This window comes from Ziziphus jujuba, chromosome 9 (genome assembly GCF_031755915.1).
Source record: "Ziziphus jujuba cultivar Dongzao chromosome 9, ASM3175591v1".
NCBI classification, from domain to species: Eukaryota; Viridiplantae; Streptophyta; class Magnoliopsida; order Rosales; family Rhamnaceae; genus Ziziphus; species Ziziphus jujuba.
The window spans coordinates 3,695,199-3,718,834 of NC_083387.1; the positions used below are offsets into that span (position 1 = coordinate 3,695,199).

At 33.5% G+C, this 23,636-nt stretch overlaps 1 protein-coding gene and 1 long non-coding RNA gene across 3 annotated transcripts; both read left to right on the top strand.

Annotated features, from left to right (window-relative positions):
* Positions 1–6,736: 6,736 nt before the first annotated feature.
* On the top strand, positions 6,737–11,713 carry LOC125420580 (uncharacterized). 2 transcript variants are annotated; one of them, XR_009640833.1, is made up of 4 exons: positions 6,737–7,331; positions 7,619–7,768; positions 7,932–9,113; positions 9,263–11,713. It is a non-coding gene; the product is annotated as an uncharacterized LOC125420580 (long non-coding RNA). The 2 variants fall into 2 exon arrangements; XR_009640832.1 differs by having other exon boundaries at positions 7,619–9,113.
* An 8,943-nt stretch (positions 11,714–20,656) lies between these two features.
* Positions 20,657–22,153, top strand: LOC112492988 (uncharacterized). The gene is made up of 2 exons (XM_060811521.1): positions 20,657–21,064; positions 21,331–22,153. Exons 1-2 carry the CDS (start codon positions 20,867–20,869, stop codon positions 21,919–21,921), a joined length of 789 nt encoding a protein of 262 aa, XP_060667504.1. The 5' UTR covers positions 20,657–20,866; the 3' UTR covers positions 21,922–22,153.
* The last annotated feature ends 1,483 nt before the right edge of the window (positions 22,154–23,636 follow it).

Sequence of the window (23,636 nt, forward strand, 5' to 3'; positions counted from 1 at the left end):
TTGCTTTGGTTGTCTTACATTCTTCAAGACATTGACTTTTCTTATCCAAACCAGTTTAGCTTTTATGTGATAACATGAATTCTTTACATATGACTATTAATCTAGTTTTTCATCAACAGACTAAATATTCAGCTAGACTATCATTTTGTAAAGGAAAAGGTTGCTGATGGCACAATGGTTGCACGGTATTTACCATCTTCTTAACAAGTAGCAGATGTTTTTACAAACGCCTTGTCCAAACAATCATTTGCTGATCTTCATTTCAAGCTGGGAGTGCATTCTAATCCACTCCCCAACTTTAGGGGGCCTGACAGAACATGAAACTTGTGGGGTCTAGTAAGACATGTAGCTATTGGTAGCTGTTGTTGCTGTTGGTAGCTATTGATATGAGCTGGCCATCCTATTGTTGGTTGCAGATCAACATGTGTACCCATAGTTGTTGGGTAACTGATATGGTTTTATCTGGTTTCATCACAAGAAGGTGTATAAGGATAAGCATCCTTGTTAGATAAGAAGTCTTTAACCAGTAGTTGTCAGGACCCATCTAAGATTCCTCACCAGAATCCTTGACAAGCCTTGATCCCAAGGAAACCCTACTGGACTCTCTAATGGAAAATACGGCTGAACCTCCCCTAAGGGTTGGACTTACCACAAATTCCCTGCACTGAAAACACACTTCTATATACACCACATTATTCTTCCCACCTTACTTCAATTTAATTCCACAAATTTACAGCACTTCAAATGAATAATAGGAAATCAGTGCATAATTAATAAATAAACATCCAAGACAGTATATAAAGCTTTACCAAGATACAATTAAATATGAAATTTAATACAACAAAGGATAAAAGAAACAATACAAGATAGCAAAGAAAAGTAAGGCTCCTTGAACTTTCAGCAACGAACAAGACATCGAACTCGCCTCCGGACGATCAACATCTAATAACTTGGGTCTAAGGGAACAGAATTTAAAAACATGATATACTAATCATCTAAGTGAGTGATCCTAACTACGACATAGTTATAATAATAATAATAATAATATAATGATAAGATGAACTTGATTAATTAATAATAAATAATCAAATAACGAGTAAGTAGTTGAAATATTGTTTTCTTTCAAAACCCTCACAGTTCACTCAGTTGGAAAAGTTTCCCTTTTTAACATATTTTCACAAAACCCAATAATTGTACCCCAAAAAATAAAGAAATAATTAATTAAATAAATTATAAATAAAATACATTAAATTAAAGATCTAGAATATATAATAAGAAACAAGAATAATTTTAATAACAATTATTAAATTATACACAAAATGTCATAAATAAAATAAGCAAAATCATAATAAATTTACATAAAAAATAATCAAGGAAATATTAAATTAAATGGAATGCAATAATTTAGAATGCATATAAAATACAAATATTAATTTAGAACCCAATAGTTTACATTAAAACACTTTAAAAACCAATTATTAAATTTAGAATAAGATATTATAAGATGAAATAAAATAAAATCATAAACAAACTTGTATTAAAGAAATTTGGCATAAAACAAAAATAAACTCAATATATAAATTACAAAATTTTATTAGTTAAATCCATGGAATAATCAAAGAAAACTTTTAATTAATTTTAAACTGCAACTTGAAATAGATTATGAAATATAAATAAAATTCATGTTAAAATCTCAAATTAAAACAAATAATAAAACGTGCTAAAATACATTTAAACAATCAATCTAAAATAAGTAGAATAAATCATTTAATTAATAAAGGAAATACTTAAATCAATTTAATCATCTATTTAAAGTAAATGGTAAAAATATAAAAGAATTTATTTTAAAACACCAAATCCATTTAAATAGTAAAAATCAAGGTAAAATGCATTTTTGAAACATTGATTTAAAATAATTAACATAAAATATGAATAAACACATTTTAGAAAAATATGAATTGGAAATAAGTGATAAAACAAATTAAATACACTTTATTTAAATACGACTTTAAAACTTTGGGATTTGAAATTTATATCTGAAAAATACTTAACACACCACACTATATACCAGTGATGTCCTACAATACCCAGTGTCCTAAGCATTGTTTGGCAGGAGGTTAAAGAGAAAAACTTGCATACAGTCACTTTGGTGTCCCGACAACGCCGTTGCTTAAACCGTCATCCAGGCCATGGAGGGGGCGGCTATGGTCAATATCAAACTTGCCTGCCCTCAGTCCGATGACAACTCAAGAGAGACATTACAACCTGTGCGCTTATCCACATTTACAGTACAGAACACCAGTACTGTATGAGTGCGTCTAAAACAAATAATTAAATTTATTATTAAAATATCCAGTTTTTCAAATTTCACCGTGGGAATTATACCACTTTTCAAGCCCACATTCTCTTAAATCCTCATCATAAATCCATCAATATAATTATACAATTTTTCCAATACTATAAAATCAATCAATTAATCATTTAACCACATAACTATATATATATATATATATTTTGGAAGCACCAACTTGAACAAATATTTTTCTTGAATCATTAAAACCACTGTGTCAAAAATAATATTAAAACCACATGAAATTCATATATCCTTAAAATCATGTAAACGCATTTATTATGCATCATAAAATCAACATCAAACTCAACAATAATTTATTAAAAACCTTAAAACATTAAGTGGCATTGTAAAATTAAATGGAAATTCCTTCAAATATTAAACATATATTAAAATTCACATGAAGCATTTCTAATTACACAATATTCCAACAATAAAATTTAACAATTATTAACAAAATCCCATATCCATAAAATTCTTTAAATCAAAATATTTCAAAATGCACAAATACTTAATTCCATGCAATTTTGGCATCAAAATTCCAAATATAAATTTACTAAATATTTAACACATGAAATATAATTTCCAAACATATAATCAACATAAAAATATATACAATTTATCAACCCAAAATAATTTTGAAGGTGGGTCACTCACCTCGAGCACGCAATTCAACCAAGATCCTCCATAGGATCGATTCTACAATTCACACATTTTCCTAGAATATTAACAGTACACAAACCGAATAAATTAATTTTAATTGGATAAATTATACACGGTTACCTGGAGGATTTAACACAAACGTTAACCAAAGTTCGCAAATAATATATTGAAACGAAGCTTACAACATGAGGATTAAGGATTGATCTTTTCCTTCCGGAGATCTTGCCATGAAGGTTTTGGTCTTTAGGTCCTCAAATCTCACAAACTGCCATGAATTGGAGGAAACTGACCTTAGATTTGGGTTCAAGGGGTCGGAATTAGTGGGAAAAGTGGGCGGTGTGATCGGGAACTTGCCGGAATCAAGTTTTCCAATGAGCCACCATGGTCATCGGAATCCATCACCGCCGGCGGTGCGTCCTGTGGCCATTGGCTGTAATTTTTGGAGAAAAGGTAGATCGAAGGACAGGTGACTCAACGGGACTGGCGGTGAGGCAAATGAAGGTCTGGTTTGAGAGAAATCGACCGGAGAATGAATCGATGCTACAGTCAGAAATCACCTCGATCCTAGCGCATCGACGGTTTGTTAGCCATGATTTTTGGCTGGCTGGTCGGTTTTTAGGCTGGCTTCACGGTGGTCCAGTGTGTGTAGATCGGGAGTGGCCAGAAAAGGATGGATCTATGGTGGCCGTTGGTGACTCTCTCTCATCTCTTTCTCCCTCCTCTTTCTCTCCCCTCCACCTCACTTCTCACACGCCCCACACAACCATTTGCCCAATCAAAATGCCTCCCGTGGGTGTCACTGTGCACTCATGGGTTGGCCAGATTTTGACATGTGGCACACACACTGTTCACATATTCAAAAATAATATTAAAATATTATGGTATTGGTAAAATTTTGCAGGTCCATAACTTTTCAACAAAATGTCTAAATTAGGTGTGCCACTAGTCTATGAACTCGTATCGACGAGTCCTTCACAACCATGTATGAGTCAAAGCTCAATTTCACAAAAATAAAAAGTCAACTCTGGCACCCTTGGATAATTTGGACCTCAACTTGTTTTGCTCATAACTTTCAAACCGTAACTCCATTTTCATCGTGCTACTAGTTTACGAACTCGGGTTGATGCTTACTTCGCAACGGTGCCTCGATCAACCTCAAATTCTTGCACAGTCAAAAAGTCAAAGTTTGACACTTCTTGATCAACGACGGTCAAACCTGGTCAACTTCGGTCAACTTGAGAAATTTCCGGCATACTTCGAAACGAGGTGTTACACTAGTTATCTACTGATATGCATAAGTGTGTGTAAATAGTCACAAAAAGGTGAGTCATGAGTGAACAGATACATTAGAGTGAAGCAGAGAGGTATAAATGCTGTAAATAGAAATCAGTTTTGTCCATAATAAAAGGTGTTCTTCAAATTGTTATTTTCGTCATGCTAAATTGAAATCTAGTAGATTTACTGTAGGCATTTAGCGCGCCATTCCCTTCTTTTCTTATTCAGTTTCAACTGGGGGCCCGACATTCAAGAAGGAAAGTGAAAAGGGTATTGAAAGAGAAGACACAGGAAAGGAACGTTAATTCAAGTAAATAAAGGTACAAAATTTTAAATTACGAGGCAAGTATTCATTAGAAAGACAGGCAGGAGAACATACAATTGAAAATAAAATAAAACACATATAAAGAACTAAAAAGAATTTCAAAAAAGACAAATCTATATGAGAAAAGAAATGTTAAAACAAAAAATATAAATAATATAATAGTCCATCTCTCTCGTTAGTTTAAACAAGTAATGATCCAATTAGGATAAAAAAAATCTCTATTCATTGTTGGTAATAAGGTACAAGGCATTACCTAGTTATTTGCATTGAATATAATAATGTTTTCTGTTTTGGGTTCTTTGACCCCAAAGTTTGATTAAAACGATTATGCTGACCAAATTATAATTGTAATTAATGACTTCCTGTGCGCAGAGGTGAAAATTAATTAAGAAGTCATACGTGCTTGAAAAAGGATTGTTAGATGATTATTCGATATTGCCGCATTAGTTAATTTGCAATGAATATAATAATGTTATTCTGTTTTTGGTCTATGACCCTGAAGTTTGATGAAAAAAATAGTCGGCGGAATTTTGTCTTTTGCCACGGATTTTTTTTTTCTCTTATAAAAACTCAAATTTACCCTTTATTTGTTTGTTTATTTATTTATTATTATTTTTATCCTATTTGTTTATTTATTTATTTATTATTATTATTTTTTAACTTACGACCCCACAACCCATCTATCTGCATTCGGGCCAAAAAAATTTATCCAGTTTTGAACTTTCTCATTGCTCAGTAGCCATAGCTAGCCAACACAACATTAGTACCAAAAACAACAAAGAAAGAAATACAAAATCAATCACAAGTATAATAATCAAATAAAACCAAGTACGGGACTGGTTTTCACATACCCAAAATACCCTAATCCACATAAATCAAATCGTGCCTCCATCTCCATCTCTACGTAGCACATTTAGCATTTAACATTTTTTTGTTTTTTTTCCTTTTTCTATTTCATGTCAGCTTTATTACTGGATAAAAATAAATAGAGAGTTGGTTGCAAACCAATAGATATAACTGAGAAATAAAAACAAAAAGATGAGGAGAGGAGATGAAAAACCTAATAAATCACATACAGATCACCAAAACTTTGGAATGGAAGAGTATCAGATCTGAAACTTTCTTTTATGAAAAGCTCTCTCTCCTAATAGGCAATAGAGACGGTGAACAATAAAATTGAAGCTTTAACTTTTAAAAGGGCCAAATTGAAATTGCAAAGTAAAATTCCGTGGCAAAAGACAAAACCCTTGGCAATAACGTCACCAACAACAAAATGTTAAACAAACCAAAATATTAAGGACATTAAAAGAAAGTATAATAATTAAAGAATGAGGATCCTCTTGTCTCCATTTCCCTGCCTCGATCCACCTATTAATTAATGAACAGCAACTCATTTGTATATATGCAACAATAATTAATTCTTTGTAAGAGTGCCAAATTATTCCTTTCCCCTTCAACCCAAAAGTTCCATATGTTTCAGGCATAGCAATTATTCTTTCCCCCTTAAATAACCTAATATTGATTACATTCCCAAATAATCTGATTTTCATTAACTTTTCACAGGCATCTGATGCTGCATTATTTGATGAAGGAAAGGAATAAATAATTTTAAAAAAATAATGATTTCAATATGCTTATATCAACCATTAAGCAAAGTCAATATTGCTTGTGCTTGCTATCTTCCTCTTAAGAAAAATTAAAATAAAACATATACCTTCTCCTAGGTTTTTACTTTTTTATTTTTTTAACTTTTTAAGGAAAGAATATATAGTCGTGAAGCATGTCGAGTTCAAAATCGAATAATTGTTATCTACTTAAAGCATAAAACAACTTTGGAGTAGGATTTAAGTTTTGTGAAACTTTATCACATATTTTAAAAGAAAGAAACGACATAAATTAACTTTTATGTATAAATCAAAGCCTCTCCATCTTTTTCCTTCTTTTTTTTCTTTTGAAATAAATAAGGTCATATATATTTTGAGAACAAAAATCGCTAAAAATGTTAATTACATTCAGCGCGTAATTTGGCAATGGCACCCTAAAAATTAAACTTGAAGGAAATTAAATCAATGACTTAACTAACAAGCATGCATGCATGCACTAGTTCTAATCGAACATCCTCAATAATAAATAGATAGGCTTTCACTCTCACATTGCAAAGCTTATAAATATTTCGGATTAATGCTAGCATTGGCAGAGAATAGAAGAGAAGGATAAATAATAATGGCAACAACTTCCAATGAGATTGAGAAAGAGAAGAATAGCAGCAGCAACAACAATCTGTTCACAATTGCCATGAAAGGTGAATGGAAAGCAGTCGAGAATCTTTGTAAGGAAGATATCAGACGTCTAAAACAAAAGATCACAAAATCAGGTGCCACAGATTTACACTGCTAAAAAACTTGTGCAGCTGATTACCCAAGAGCAAGGATGTAAAGAATATCTCGCAGTTCAAAACGACGCAAGCTATACACCTCTCCATGTGGCAACATTGACGGGAAGTGAGGTTATTTGCCGTTTGATGGTGAAAGCTGACCCTTCTCTAATCGGTGCTCGGAACAAGAAAGGAGAAACCCCTATCTTCTTCCGCTTTACATGGAAAGGCTAGAATTTTTATGTACTTAGACTCTGTCTGTGCTGCTAGCTATGGCCATTCCTATGCTAGAAGGAAAGATGGTGACACTTTTCTGCACGCTGCAATAGCAGGGGAACATATGGGTAACAACTAATCTAGCACTATTTTATTTAATCTAATTTAATGTCCTATCTCTTATTATATATATAGTCATGTACGGACTTTAATTATTTGATTCACCTTAGAAAATTTATTTATGTGCATGGTCTTCATCTGACACCCAATTACATATAATTTGTGATATATATTCCAAATTAATTCCATATAGTCCGCCATTAGTTAGGTGTCCACAAAGGTTGCCTTTTATACATAGCAAATTTTTGGAAAACTACATATGATAAGTTGAAAGCACATTAATGTTGAAATGCAGATTTGGCATATCAGATTATTGATAAATATGGAGAGCTTGTTGGAGCCGTAAATGAGAAAGGTTATACTACCCTCCATATTTTGGCCACTAAGCCTACTGCTTTCCCAAGTGGTAACAAACTTGGATGGTTAAACAGATATATTTATCACTGTAAGTAATTAATGGCTCATGATTTGAATCAATTTGACTACTTCATGTCTGAATTGAAGAACAAAGTTATATTACAACATTTTGATATTTCTTTTGAATATTTGACATCCTTTGGTCACTCAGAGTCAAAACAATTAACCAAACTCTAATTTTTTTTTTTTAGTTTTCCAATTCCAACATACACCCTGATATGAGAAAATGCCTAGAATTTGCAATTTTGATCGGGTTTGATCAAGGTTGATTAAGGTTGTCCATATAATACCCCGTCCCAAAGTACAACGGAAATTTTCCAACTTTGACCGAGGTTGACCATTGACCGTTGACTTTCACCGTTGACCAAGGGGTCGAAAGTTGACTTTTGACTCAGATGGAATTCTAGGTTGACTGAGGTACCGTTACGAAGTACACGTTGGCACGAGTTCATAGACTAGTAGCACGTTGAAAACAAAGCTATGGTTTGAAAGTTATGAGCAAAACAAGCTGGGGTCCAAACTATCCAAGGGTGCCGGAGTTGACTTTTTATTTATGGGAAAATGAGCTTTGACTCATACATGGTTGTGAAGTGTTCGTCAATACGAGTGCGTAGACTAGCGGCACGTCCGATTTGGACATGTGGTTTGAAAGTTATAAACCTGTAGAGTTTTTTTAAACACTGTATTATTTTAATATTATTTTTAAACATGTAACAATGTGCCACGTGTGACTTAATAAATGTGACCATGTGTCACCATGATGAGATGCCACATGTCAACCATGCTTAATACCATATTATTTTATTATCGTTATTTTATATAATAATATTATTTTTAATATTATTTAATTATTTTATTTTATTTTCTTTTATTTCTTTTTCTTTCTTTTTCTTTTCTTTTTTCTTTTTTTTCTTTTCCCCCACGTGGGAAAACACCCAACCCCACCCGAGCCTTTTCCTTCTTCTTCTTCTTCTTCTTTCTTTCCTTCTTTCTTCCTTCCCACCGGCCATCCCTCTCTCTCTCCCGTGTTCATCTTTCTCCGGCCACCACAAGCCACATGCGCCGGCCACCGTCCAAGACCACATGCCGGCGAGCTCACCAGCCAAATTTGGCAGCCGACCGGCCGGCTACGTGCCCAGATCGGGACGGTGAAGTCGGCGGCGGCGAATTTAAATTTTCCGACGATTCTGCCATATTCCGGCCAACCCAGTCCAAATTAAACCTCCTTTCCCCCTATTTTGGGTCTTCTGATCCCAAATATGGCCTCCAATTTCCAAAATTCGAAGCGGTTTGCGAGATACGAGGAGTTGAATTTCGGCCGGCGCTTCACGGGTAAATTCCGGCCACCGCCGGTCAAAATGGGTCCGACGAAGGTTGGTTTCACGTTCCTCATCTTGTAAGCTTTCCATAGACATATAATTTGCGTATTTTGGATAACGTTTGTGTTAGGCCCCCGGGTACCGGGTATTAATTACCCGAATAAAATATTATTTTATTTGACTGTGTAAAATTGTTAATTTAGGAGCACGTGTGAATTGTGGAATCGATCCTATGGTGGATCATGGTTTAATTGCGTGCTCGAGGTGAGTGACCCACCTTTAAAATTATTTTGGGGTGATTAATTATATTTATTTGGTGTTAATTTGATATCTGGAATTTTTGCTCATGTGTGGAATTTAAAAATAATTGTGAGAAAAATATTATTATATATGTATGCATATGTTTATTGGTGCTAAACGAAAATTTGGGTTATTAATGAATTTCTGTTTATTATTGTGATATAATTGCATTTATCATGCATGAGCAAGGTGGTTTCAAGTAATTAATTATATTTGGATTTTAATATTATTTTTGGACATGATTTGATTTTTAAATATTTCAAGGAAAATATTTATTTAAGTTGGTGATTTCAATTTTTATAATTATGCCCATGGAATATCATGTGGTTTAATTTATTATATTTCAGAAATATTTATGCCATTGGAAAATTTTGAATATTTAAATTGGTGGATTTGAGAGCTGGTGGATTTAAAAATTATGGAATTTATGCGATGAATTTATGACGATGATTATAAAGGAATTGTGGAAAAATTACGGGTTTAACTGGATGGAATAAACCCGGTATATTTATGGAAAATTTGGAATTTTGAGATGTATTGATTTATGATTTTTAGATGCACCATACACGTACTGTTGTTCTGTTTATATGTGATATGGTTAGTGTGCACACGGATGTGATTAGTGCGCGGGTGGGTGTGAGTAGCGCGCAGATGATTTATGGGGTTATCCTGTGTTTACCATTGGATGAGGGTAGGCCGCCCCTCCATGGCCGGGACGCCTGTTTGCAGCGGCGCGGTGGGACGCCATGCGACCATATGCCAGTTTCTCTCTATAACCTCCTGTCTGGCGGTACCTCGGGACGCTGGGTACTGTTGGCGCCACTAGTATATAGTGGGTGCATTAAGTGATTTTCAGAACTGGGATTTAAAAATAAATATTTTGAGATTGCATTGGAATAAAGAATATAATTAATGCTGTTTTTATTAATCATTGAATGGGGATTTTAAGTTGATTTAATTTTCCCTTTACTTAATTATTCAATAAATTAATTTCTTTTTTTATTATAAATTTTGAATGCTTGATTTATTATATTATTTGATATTTGGTTGAATAAATTGATTCCTTGGTTTTCGGGGATTATGAATAAAGGGTTTTGTGAAAATGTTTTACAAGGGAAACTTTTCCAACCGAGAGAATCGTAAGGGTTTTGAGAGAAAATATTATTTCCAATTAATTATTATTTATCTACTTAATTATCGTGGTATTATAATTGTGTAGTAGATAGGGTCACTCACTGAGATGATTAGCATCTCATATTTTTTTAAATTTCGTTCCTCTAGGTACCAGGTTTTGTCGGTATTCATCCGGAGCGAATTTGATCTTCATCGCTGCCGTAAAGTGAGAAGTCCTCCTCGTCTCCATTTATTTTATTGTAATATTCCTTTCATCCTTATTGTGTAATTTCTATACTTATTATTACTTCATGAAGCTCTGTATACTGTCTCGGACATAAATGTATTAATTATGCACTAAGTTACTGTTATTTATTTTGAAGTGCTGAAATTTGTGGAATTACATTGTAGTAATGTGGGAGGAATAAGGGGATGAATATAGAAGTGTGTTTTCAGTGCAGGATTTTGTGGTAAGTCCATCCCTTAGGGGAGATTCTGCCGGATTTTCCATTGGAGGGTCCGGTAGGGTTTTCCTGGGATCAAGGCTTGTCTAGGATTCCGATGAGGAATTTTGGACGGGTCCTGACAGACCAAGTAGGTTTTATGGTTGATTTTTTATTGTAAGAAAAATTTTGTGTTGATTGAAGTACCATGGAAAAGTACTCATCCACACGAGTATGTAGACTAGTAGTTTGCCAAAATCAGAGTTAAGAATAGAAAATTATGGTCAAAACAAAATGTGATCCGGATTGATCAGTGAGTTCGAAGTTTACTTTTTATCTATATGGATTTTGATGTTGACTCATTGATGTGATTCCGCCCGAGCCCGCTCCACCGATAACCCGCTGGGGTGCTGACTCGACACGGATGAAGACTAGGCCAATCACAAGAGCTCAAATTAAGAGATTTAAGGGAAACCTGGGAGTATTTATACAGAGGGTAATCAATCTCAACAGAGCTTGTCCATACTTGAAGATACAAAGCCTATTCGAAGCATCCAAGTGGTGGAAGCTGATACGAACCCAGGTGACTGTTTTGGTACATTTTTGGAGTCCGGGAAGTATGAAATGGTTCCAATGATTTATGGGTTCAATACATATGCCTAAGAGGTCATGGAATCAAGTTAAAGCAGCCTCAAATGCAATCAAAAAGGGCTTGTACGGACAGCATCAAGAATTTGGCCGAATTTGCTGTATTGCTTGCTGGCTTTACTGTATTTTACTGTATTAGCCTTTTCTTATTTTTCCAAGCATGGGCAACGTGTGGGACTTCATATTCAGCTTATTTGGGATCCTAAAAAGCATCTAGAAGCTGATTTGAAGCTCAAAGAGGTCAAAGATTGGTCAAAGTCAAATTAGTCAAAAAGCTAGTATTATAGTTTCCTAATTTTATTCTACTTTTTGTTTTAGGAAACTACCATTACTTTTTAGTTTTTATTTATTTATTTTCTGGACAAATAAGTTTAGGAAAGTTATTATTTTATTATTTTCATTGTAAATTAATTAATTCCTAATTCAAAATAAAGGAATTAATTAATCAATTTTAGTTTAGGAAACTTAGTTTAGGACATATTAGAATTCGGCCAAGTTTCCTAATTCCTATAGGAGTCCGGTTTTGAATTAATTTTTTAGGGTTTATTTTGTTTCTTTCAAAGCCTATTTAAAGGCTTATTTTTCAATAAGAAAAAAACTTTGATTTGATTAAGAATATACTTGTGAGATTAATTATCTCTTTGTTCTTTGAGAACACCTAAAACACCATTAGAGAATTGGTTGTTTTAGCTTGACTTATCAATAGGTTTTTCATCCCCTATTGTGGCGTCTACATTATACTAAGGTTTCTAACCACAGGTTGGTTAGGGGTTGAGGTCCATTCCATTAGAACTTGAACTTAATTAAAGATCCGGGCTAATATAATACGGGTTTAGGAGCAGGTCGTCGTAGGTTCGTATCATTTGGTATCAGAGCTAAATTTTGTTCAGGTTTGATCTATCTTTATTTGCTTTATTTGTTTTTGTGTTATTCTGCAATTTTAGCATTAGGTTAAGGTTGCATCCATCCTATACACGTTCAGCATCTTAAGAAAAAAAAAAAAATTCATTCCTAGTTGAATTAGGATTTCCTAGTTTTATCGTATTTTTGTTTCCTAATTTGTTGGTTGTCTTTTATCATTGTTCTTGTTAATTTTTGTTTTTGTTGATTTTCCTTTGCTGTTTTAGTCTTAGATATTTGCATTCATATATTCAAAAAAACAAAAAAAAAAAAAAAAACTGCACATTTTGTTTATTTGGAGGTCACGGGTTTGGTGTTTGTTTTGGAGTTGGAATTGCAATTTTGGTAATTATTCTTGCTACTGCAGTTGTTTATGTTCTGTGAGTGAAAAAAAAAAAAAAAAAGAGGTAAAGCCGAATAAAAAAAAAAAAAAAACAGAAAAATATTTCGGTTTGTTGGAGTTTGATTTGTTTGCTGGAAATTTGTTGGAGCTGCTGGTTTTTGATTATTTATTCAATATTTGAGTTGCTGGGAAATTATTTTTGCTGCTGGATATTTGGATTTTGGGTGTTTAAATTTTTTGGATTAAAATTAGTTAAAGGAATTGGTACAAAACTTGAATTACAAGAACAACAACCAACACTTTTCTATATTTTTGTTCTCTTTGATTCTTGTTCGTATTTGAATTTCTTTTTCTGGAATTTTATTCTTGAACTCATAATCTACTACCATCTGGTGCAGTTTTAAAAAATTCCAACGTTTTCCCATTATTTTGTGTTTTCTTGACTAGAAAGCCGAAAAATTAGGATTTGTTGGATTCTTTCGGTATTGCCTACTTTTTGCTACTGTTTTGTTGATAAGTTTAATTAAAACATACTAGTGATCTAATTGCTGTTTTATGGGTGTTTTAATTAGAACTTTGAGATAATTCATTGAGTGGAAAAAGGCAAGAGTGTGTGAGCTTAAAAGAGGGTAAAAACCGAAACTAGTGTGCAAACACGAGTGTCGAGACCTTGTTTGAGTGAAACACGTGAGGGAGTGAATATTGTGAGGATTTATTTTATTTTTGCAGTATTTTACTAACATGGCAGATTCTAGAATAAGAAGAGGGGATCCACCCTTGAGGATCAATGAGAAGGAGTCCGTAGCATTCTATGGCAATGCCCGAGCTACCGGGAGTGGAGACCAAGTGGACATGAGAGCTGTTTTGGAGTCAATACAGCGGGTTAGTGCTCAAGTTGAGCATGTGAATCAAAGGATGGGAAGGCTAGAAAGTTTCCCAAGGAATTCCGAACACAAGAAATAGGCAAGAATTCCATGGAGGACGAGGCCGAGGACGAGGAGGTCGCGAGAGACCGAGAGAGGAATTTGATGAGGAGCCATTTGGTGGAGACTTTGAGGAAGGTATGGACGAAACTTTTGCTGTCCAAGATAGAGCTGGCCATGGAAGATATAGGAGGGAAGAAATAGATGACAATCTTAGCAATATCAAGATCAACATCCCACCATTCATGGGAAAAAGTGACCCCGAAGCATATTTGGAGTGGGAAGAAAAGATGGAGATGATATTTGACCGCCATAATTATTCAGAGGCTAAGAAGGTGAAATTGGCAGCAATGGAGTTTGGCCATTATGCACTCCAATGGTGGACCAATGAGCAAAACACCCGAAGGAGAGTTGGTGATGACTTGATTACTACATGGCGACAAATGAAAGGAGCTATGCGGAAGCGATTCATACCATCACACTATCAGAGGTTGTTGCATCAAAGATTTCAATCTTTATCTCAAGGAACTAGGTCCGTGGAGGATTATTACAAAGAGATGGAGATGCTCATGATGAGGTTAAACATGAATGAGGATAGAGAAGCAACCATGGCAAGATTTCTTGGTGGTTTGAATCGTGAGATAGCCAACCAACTAGATTTGCAACAATACTTGGAGTTGGAGGAGATGTTGGATGTTGCCATTAAGCTTGAGCACCAATTCAAGAGGAGGGGTGTAAGATCATGGTTTGGAGGTGTTTCCAACAGTGGAAGGTCCAATTCAAGTGGCTGGAGGAACAATCCCATCTATGAAAACAAGCCAAAGCCGAAAGTCAAAGAAGAAAGTTCAAACTGGCCAAGGAAGGAGACTAGAATCAAATCTGTCCAAGCACCAAAGAATGAGGTAAAATTAGATCCTAAACCTTCTAGAACTCATGATGTTGTGTGTTTTAAGTGCCAGGGAGGAGGACACATTGATAGCCAATGCTCGAATAGAAGAATCATGGTGTTAAAGGGCAATGACGAGCTAGAATCGGAAAGTGAAGAAAGTGAGGATGAAGCCAAACAAGAGGAGGAGGACTTGGAGGATGAACCTGAAACCTTGCAAGCATCCAATGCTGAATTAAACTTGCTTTCTAGGAGAGTACTTGCTGCATACAAAGATGAGGATGAAATTCAAAGAGAGAACATCTTCCACACCCGATGTGAAATTCAAGGTAAGATTTGTAGTATGATTATTGATAGTAGAAGTTGTACTAATGTAATAAGTAACCTTGTAGTTGATAAATTGGGCTTAAAAACAATAAAACATCCTGAACCATATAGATTACAATGGCTTAATGATAGTGGTGAGATGAAAGTAAACAAACAAGCCAAAGTAAAATTTAATATAGGTAGATATGAGGATGTAGTTTTATGTGATATTGTACCCATGATTGCTGGACATATACTATTAGGTAGACCATGGCAATTTGATAAAGATGCTACTCATTTTGGTCGAGAAAATAGTATTATTTTCAGGTTTAAAGGGAAGAAGGTCAAGCTGGAACCATTATCGCCTAAAGAGGTTTACAAAGACCAATTACAAATGCAACAAAGGAGAGAAGCCGAAAAGCTCAAGGAAAAAGCAAGTATGGCACCAACGGCTTCACCATCCTTTCAAGAAGGTAAGAATGAGGTTGCTGATCAAGGTAGGATTTCTAAGACTCATATTGAGTGGAAAGATCAAGGAAAAACCGAAAGAGAGGGGAAAGAGAGTGGCAAACCCGAGAGCTTGGAAAAGGAAGGGAAATCCGAAGGTTTGCACCAATCCAAGGGGGAAAAAGAAAAAGAAAGAAAAGAAAGGTCAAGTAGCAACTTTTATTTGAGTTTAGGGGATATTAATAAGGTTATTGAGTGTAAGAAACCTTTTCTGGTCATGATTTATAAAGAAAATTATTTTAATGATCAAACTAACTTTGAAGAACTTAAATTGCCAAGTTCAATGATTTCTCTTTTGAAGGAATTTGGAGATGTCTTCCCAAATGAAATTCCAAGTGGACTACCATCCAATCAAGAGGGAAAAGGTGAGCTTGCTATCCAAGGTAAGTCTTCTAATACTCAGGTTGTGTGGAAAGATTTTAATAAAACCAAGAGTGAAAAATTTGGTGCAAAAGCCGAGAGTGAGGAAAGTGAGATGGCATTGAGTGAGAAAGGAAAAGGAAGACAAGAAAGGAAGAATATAAATTTTTATCTTAGCTTTGGTGATGTTAATAAAGTAATTATGAATAAGAAATCATTGCTGACCATGAATTTTAAAGATACTTATTTAAAGATGTCTTTATTGCATAGAACTTTATCTGCATTGTTGAGAGCTTTACTTAGTGGCAATTTGAAAATTTGGGAAATATTGTTTGCTAATTTTAAAAAGTGTAATTTTTACCATAATGAGCATGTCTTTCTAGATTTTGTTGTAATAGTGTTTGACCCAGGAGAATTGGCTTGGTTGCACTTACGAAAGCAAAGGTTTCCTAAACAAAGAAAGTCAAAGCTCATGCTGCCTATGGATGGACTTTTTCAAGTTTTGGAGCCGAATAACAAGAATGCCTACAAGCTTGATTTACCGGGTGAGTATAACATGATTGCTGCATTTAATGTTGCTGATTTAACTCCTTTTGCTGCAGGTGATGATCTTGATTTGAGGACAAATCCTTTTCAAGAGGAGGGGAATGATGTGATTCCGCCCAAGCCCGCTCCACCGATAACCCGCTAGGGTGCTGACTCGACACGGATGAAGACTAGGCCAATCACAATAGCTCAAATTAAGGGATTTAAGGGCAACCTGGGAGTATTTATACAGAGGGTAATCAATCTCAACAGAGCTTGTCCATACTTGAAGATACAAAGCCTATTCGAAGCATCCAAGTGGTGGAAGCTGATACGAACCCAGGTGACTGTTTTGGTACATTTTTGGAGTCCGGGAAGTATGAAATGGTTCCAATGATTTATGGGTTCAATACATATGCCTAAGAGGTCATGGAATCAAGTTAAAGCAGCCTCAAATGCAATCAAAAAGGGCTTGTACGGACAGCATCAAGAATTTGGCCGAATTTGCTGTATTGCTTGCTGGCTAAGTATTAGCCTTTTCTTATTTTTCCAAGCATGGGCAACATGTGGGACTTCATATTCAGCTTATTTGGGATCCTAAAAAGCATATAGAAGCTGATTTGAAGCTCAAAGAGGTCAAAGATTGGTCAAAGTCAAATTAGTCAAAAAGCTAGTATTATAGTTTCCTAATTTTATTCTACTTTTTGTTTTAGGAAACTACCATTACTTTTTAGTTTTTATTTATTTATTTTCTGGACAAATAAGTTTAGGAAAGTTATTATTTTATTATTTTCATTTTAAATTAATTAATTCCTAATTCAAAATAAAGGAATTAATTAATCAATTTTAGTTTAGGAAACTTAGTTTAGGACATATTAGAATTCGGCCAAGTTTCCTAATTCCTATAGGAGTCCGGTTTTGAATTAATTTTTTAGGGTTTATTTTGTTTCTTTCAAAGCCTATTTAAAGGCTTATTTTTCAATAAGAAAAAAACTTTGATTTGATTAAGAATATACTTGTGAGATTAATTATCTCTTTGTTCTTTGAGAACACCTAAAACACCATTAAAGAATTGGTTGTTTTAGCTTGACTTATCAATAGGTTTTTCATCTCCTATTGTGGCGTCTACATTATACCAAGGTTTCTAACCACAGGTTGGTTAGGGGTTGAGGTCCATTCCATTAGAACTTGAACTTAATTAAAGATCCGGGCTAATATAATATGGGTTTAGGAGCAGGTCATCCTAGGTTCGTATCACTCATTTACTATATGATAGTGTTCATCGATAGGAATTTGTAAACTAGTGGCATACTTAAATTGGACCTACGATTGAAAAGTTATAGATCTATAAAGTCATGTCTATCTTTTCCAAGACTAACTTTGCCAAATAATGAAATATTTAAAGGGATTTTGGATGGGTCCTAATAGAGTGATATCATAGCTTTAGGTTCTATTACACCTAGGAGTTTTTGGCATATGGTGTAGTTGTGTACCCCGGACAGTTAGCCATCACCATATAGTTATGGTTGGTCAGGGGATAACGTAACCAAATAGTCCAATGATGGTTGCAAGTCATTTTTGATTCCGCTCCTATTTGGGTATGTTAAATTTGAGGATGAAATTTTTATAAAGGGGTAGATTGTAACACCCCAACTCGAGAAAATACCTTGAGTTTGAAATTTTGACTGGATTTGACCAAAGTTGATCGAGGTTGACCAAATAGGTTCTATGATTGACATTTTACTGCGAGAGGAACTTTGTGTTCACTAAGATACCATGGAAAAGTACTCGTCGGTACGAGTTCGTACACTAGTAGTGTGCCAAATTCAGAGTGAGGAATAGCAAGTTATGATCAAAATAAAATGCGATCTGGACTGATCGATGAATTCGTAGTTAACTTTTTATCTATATAGATTTTGATATTGACTCATACATTATGTAATAGTGCTTGTCGATACGAGTCTGTAAACTAGTAGTACGTTTAAATTAGACCTACAGTTGAAAAGTTACTGGTTTGTAAAAGTCGTGCCTATTTTTTTCGAGACTCACTTTACCCAATAATGAAATATTTAAAAAGAATCCTGGATGGATCCTAACATCCAATACAATATTATCAATTTTGCCTTTATTTTCACTAAATTACAAACTTATTATGAGATTGAAAGATTTGTTTGCGATTAAAAAAATACCATATGCTAATTGATTTCCAATATCGTAAAATATTTGTAGTTTTGATAAATAATCAACACATTAAAAAGTAATGGTGGTAATTTGAACAACCAAAGTGGGTAAATACATAAAAATTCAAATTTAATGAGACGAATATGTGTAGCTTTTAAGAATATTAATATTTTTTTAGAGTTTTTTTTTTTTTAAATCACGTTTATTCCCAATTGATTTATCTCTTGGCCAACTGTGAGATTTAAGAGCAAAATAAAAAATACATACGGAAACTAGCTAATAAGTCTAAATTAAACTTGTGGGTCGTATATTATTGTAATTTTAGCCATCTATGCACATTATTTGACAGGCTTTATACAATTAACATTTTTAATTTTTACACCTATATCACATCATCATTTTTTATGATTATTTGAAAGTTCTATCTGCGGATGAGCTGGAACTCCAGGCGAAGAAGCGATCAGATGAACTCAAGGAGGGGTTAAGATCTTACAAAGGTAAATATGATTTTTTCTCTTTTTTTTTCTTTTTTTTTTTTTTGGTGAATTACGAAGTTACATATGATAGTGGAACATAATCTTTTCAATAATGCTAGAGTTATATCAAATTTCACACATTGATCTGACGATGACAAAGAAATAGTTTTTTTTTTTTTTAAATTAGAAATGCTAATAAGTAGTTATAAAAAGTCATGTCCAAAAAATAATTAGACATATTTTAGTGTGAGAGGCACTCTTTTTACAAAATAATAATAATTGGAAATTCCAATCTCTCACCTTGATAATAATAAAAGGAAAAAAATATTCTCAGGAACAACAAATTAACAGTGCTTTTGCCCAAAAAAAAAAAAATGATAGTCCAAACATGTGAGAGATCATAGAGTAATTTATTTTATTCATCTATTTTTGGATGTAATGTCTGGCCTTTTTTATAAAAATAATAAAAGAAAAATGAGGATCATTTTAACTATATAATGTGATTTATTGTACCAAAAAAAAAAATACTATATAAAATGATCAGAATACATCTCCAACAAACACTTTAAAAGCCTTATATTCTATATTTCAGAAAATCATGGATTATTTTGATAACAATTTAAATTTAAAAAATTAGACTAAAGAATGGGACTTAGCTCTTTATATTTAAAAAGCCAAATAAACTCTTTATATAAATCGTTTAATAATTTTTTATTACTCTACAATTTTCTATACACACTTGTAATTATATTTATTAATAGTAATTATTTATTTCACTTTCCTTAAATACTGAGGAAAAACAATATGTGAAAATGTGAATCATAATTGTTTATGGTAAAATGCAAAACAAAAAGTAATTATAGAAAGTGCTATTGAAGTTAGATAAAAAAAATACTATTCTTTGTTTTTTAAAATTCTTGAAGATAATCTTTATTTTGAAAGTTATGCTCTTTATTTGCATTGTTGGAGATGCTTTTAGGGATGATATTTTTACTCAGATATTAATTTGATTCTCTGTTTGCACAGGTGATATAGAAAGACTCCAAGAATCCCATAATGTAAGCGGTAAACATGGTCAAGCTCAACAATTCCAGTACACTGTTTCATAACTGTTCCTACTCTGTTTAGAATTTGGTATTTTATCAACATGAACAAGTGGAAATTATAATGTATCTTCTGTGCACAGAGATTTCTAAATTCAAGGCAATGACTTCCATGTTTTGCGATTTTATCGAGTTTTGTACCAAATCAACATTGACCACCCTCATTGGACTAGGTAAGGATATAGATGCCCCTTATAAGCATTTTTATATTAATATAAATAACTACAAATATAACTAGAACATATAAACAATCTTCTTAATTTTACTTTGTTAATTAATGTCTGAGTAGGAACTAAATATACAATGATAAAGGATTACATTGAAGACATTCGAGAAATTAAAAAGAAGCATAAATGGAGTGTTGAAATGATGAAAAAGCTCTTAAGTAAGGCTACAATCTATGACTACGTAGACCCTGCAGGTCCAAATCGGGACCCCGAACAAGTATTCGATGACAATGAAGGAATCCCATTTGAAGCTGTTCAAAAAGGTGGTAATTAAAATGCACAATCACTGCTAAACAATATATATATATATAACTCCTAATAACTTTTGGCTTTGAAATAATAATATTATATATGTAGTCCTCATAGAGGAGGAAGAGGTGAAATCCAAAAAAAAGTTTAACACAGACGAGGAGGAGGTGATTCAGCTCAAACGGCGGAAATCAGCAGCAAGTGAATCAGCAATAATAGTTGCAGCCAAACATGGGATAATAGAAATAGTGGAGGAAATCCTTAAAGAATATCCGGTGGCCATTAATGACAGGGATGCATCTAGGAAGAATTTAATAATGTTGGCAGCGGAGTATAGGCATGTGAATTTATTTAACTTCTTGAGAAGGAAAAATTTCCTGAGAGAAAGCACCGTTCGGAAAATAGATGATGAAGGGAACAGTGCTTTGCACCTAGCCGCAGTCTATTCTAAAGATAAACTCTGGCCAATTCCCGGTGGTGCAGCACAGATGCAGTGTGAAATCAAATGGTTCGAGGTAATTAATTCTTTAATATATAACAAAATATCATATATATATATATATACAAATACATATTCTTTTACGGTTAATTACTCGTCAGATATCTTGATAGATTTTTTTTTGTGCAGATTCACATGTATTCCTTTAGGATAGACGTTGTTTTCATAATATAAAAAAAAAAAAAAAATGAATAAATGAAACGCATGAATTCACATCAAAATTTCATTAAGGTGTATATATTTTGATGTCTTATTTTAACATATCGTGTCCAAACATTTTAGTACGTGAAATACTCCATGCCTCGCGTCTCCTTTCGACGCAACAACAAAGAAAAGAGTGCAGAGGAGATTTTCAATGAAACCCACACAACCCTGGTGAAAGAAGGTGCGGAATGGCTTGTCAAAATCTCAGAGTCGTGCTCCGTTGTGGCGGCTCTTATTGCCGGTGTTGCTTTCGCTACCTCTGCTTCTATCCCAGGCGGTAACGACGAGAAGACTGGCAAACCAAAACTGCAAGAACATACAGCTTTTGAAATTTTCGCCATCGCTTCGTTGGTGGCCCTCTGCTTCTCGATCACGGCCTTAATCATGTTCTTGGCCATCCTCACATCTCGGTTCCAACAAAGGGATTTCGCCAGAGACCTTCCGGTGAAGCTCTTACTAGGATTAACTTCGCTTTTCATTTCCATAGGAGGAGTCTTGGTTTCATTTTCATCTGGACATTCTTTGGTGACAGAAGATAAATTCAGATATGCCATCTTTCCCGTTTATGCTGCCACTTGCCTTCCCATTTCCATATTCGCCGTTGCCCAGCTTCCGTTGTATCTTGATCTTCTCCGGACTAATTTCAAGAGTCGGTTTGATTACCGTTAGTTCACAGTATTAAATACGTCAGCTGCAAGCTTAAACATGCAGAGGAATAAGTTAATTTGTTACCAAATAATTTTATTTTTTTTTTTTTGGGTGAAATTTTTACCAAATAAGTTATTTTCTAAGATGATCTCAAAAAAAACGAAAAAGAAAAAAAAAAGAAGAAGAAATTGTCTAAGATTTGTGTTTTGATGTATTTTGAAACAGGGTTTTATGATTCAATATTTATATGCTATGTTGTGATAGTTTCTGATGAATTTCATTTTCCACTTCTTCAATATTATCAATATGTAGATAGGAATTTAATTGAAAGAAATTTGAGTTAGTATATTAGGCAAATAGCTCTGAAATCTTTTCTAGCAAGTATAGCTTTAATTTGACCATTAGCTAGAAACTGGGCGTTACAGGAGCCAAAAAACTCAAAAGAACAATTCAACCTAATCCAAGCAATGGAATACAAGTCCCTTTTGTCATAAGACTAATAATATGTAAAATCATCCTCTATCCCAAAAACCATAGTGGATAGGAATAGAACTCAACAATGTATATCAAGCTCATTCTGAATAAAATTATTTTATATTTTTTAAAAATAAATGATATTTTTAAATCAAACTTTTTTTTTTTTTTTTCTGTTTTTGTAGTTGCTAAACAGTTTTTATATATGGTTAAACAAGCTATCATCTTCTCACTTCTCTGATTCTTCCGTCAAAAAGTACTTGGATCTCGAAACTTTGGTGAGGTGAGCTAAGTATAGCTATGCTGTAAATAAAAAGGTAAACTAACTTTTCCTTTATCAACATCGATATGAATGATTTAGCATTTGGTCTGTTTACCATCTAACTTTTTCTTTTTTTTTAATTTTCTTTTTGGTGTGCTTTCTCTCTAAGTTATTGAATTCAATTGGACATTTCAAATTAATAATGGACAAAACAAGAAAACTTGCCTAGAGGTTAACTGAGATAATAAAAGTTGAATTCGAATATTGCCGAGTAATTAAAGGGAGTGGGGGTAGAAAAAAGAGAAGGCGATTGAACCAGAATTTTCAATTATGTAAATCGATTGCAGAACTAAAAACTCGTACAAAACGTATTTCAAGAAAAATCAAGCTAAATGAAACCCTTCTTTGTTATGAAATGATTACAAGGAAAATATATGCCTTTATTTCTTTTACCCCTCCACAGGATAAGAGAGAATTGAACTCACCCCAAAAGAAAAAGGGAAAAGAAATGCTGAACAGAGAAGTTGTGGACTAATCAAGTGAAAAAAAGAGATATTCACCCAAAAAAAAAAAAAAAAAAAAAAAAAAAAAAAAAGGAAAAGAGAGATTTTGTCATCCTCTCTACGTTACTTACTTTTTCTCCACCATTTACTTTATTTTTGCTTTCTTAAAGAAGTACTGTCGTCTCTTTCCCTTTTATTATGATTTATTTACACAAGTAAAAAATTTTAAATTCTAGTGTGAAACATACCGCATGGGAATATTGGGGATATACATAATTTCAAATCCAAGTCTTAGAAAAACACTCCTCGTTTATATAATGAATATAACATCAAATAATTAAATAGCTTCTTGATTTATTTAGCAATTTTATGTTAATAGAAATTATTATGTTTAATTAATTATTTCGTTGTCAATTAATTGGGTTATTTATATGAAGTAGGAAACAATTTTTTTATAGAAGAAGACAACTCTAAGATGAAAAAGATCCTTACATTTG

Excerpts from the sequence above, each read along its gene's own strand:
- LOC112492988 (XM_060811521.1), top strand. The coding sequence starts at position 20,867 with ATGTTGGCAGCGGAGTATAGGCATGTGAATTTATTTAACTTCTTGAGA. Across the intron at positions 21,065-21,330 it reads GTGAAATCAAATGGTTCGAG|TACGTGAAATACTCCATGCC; the intron begins GTAATTAATTCT and ends CAAACATTTTAG.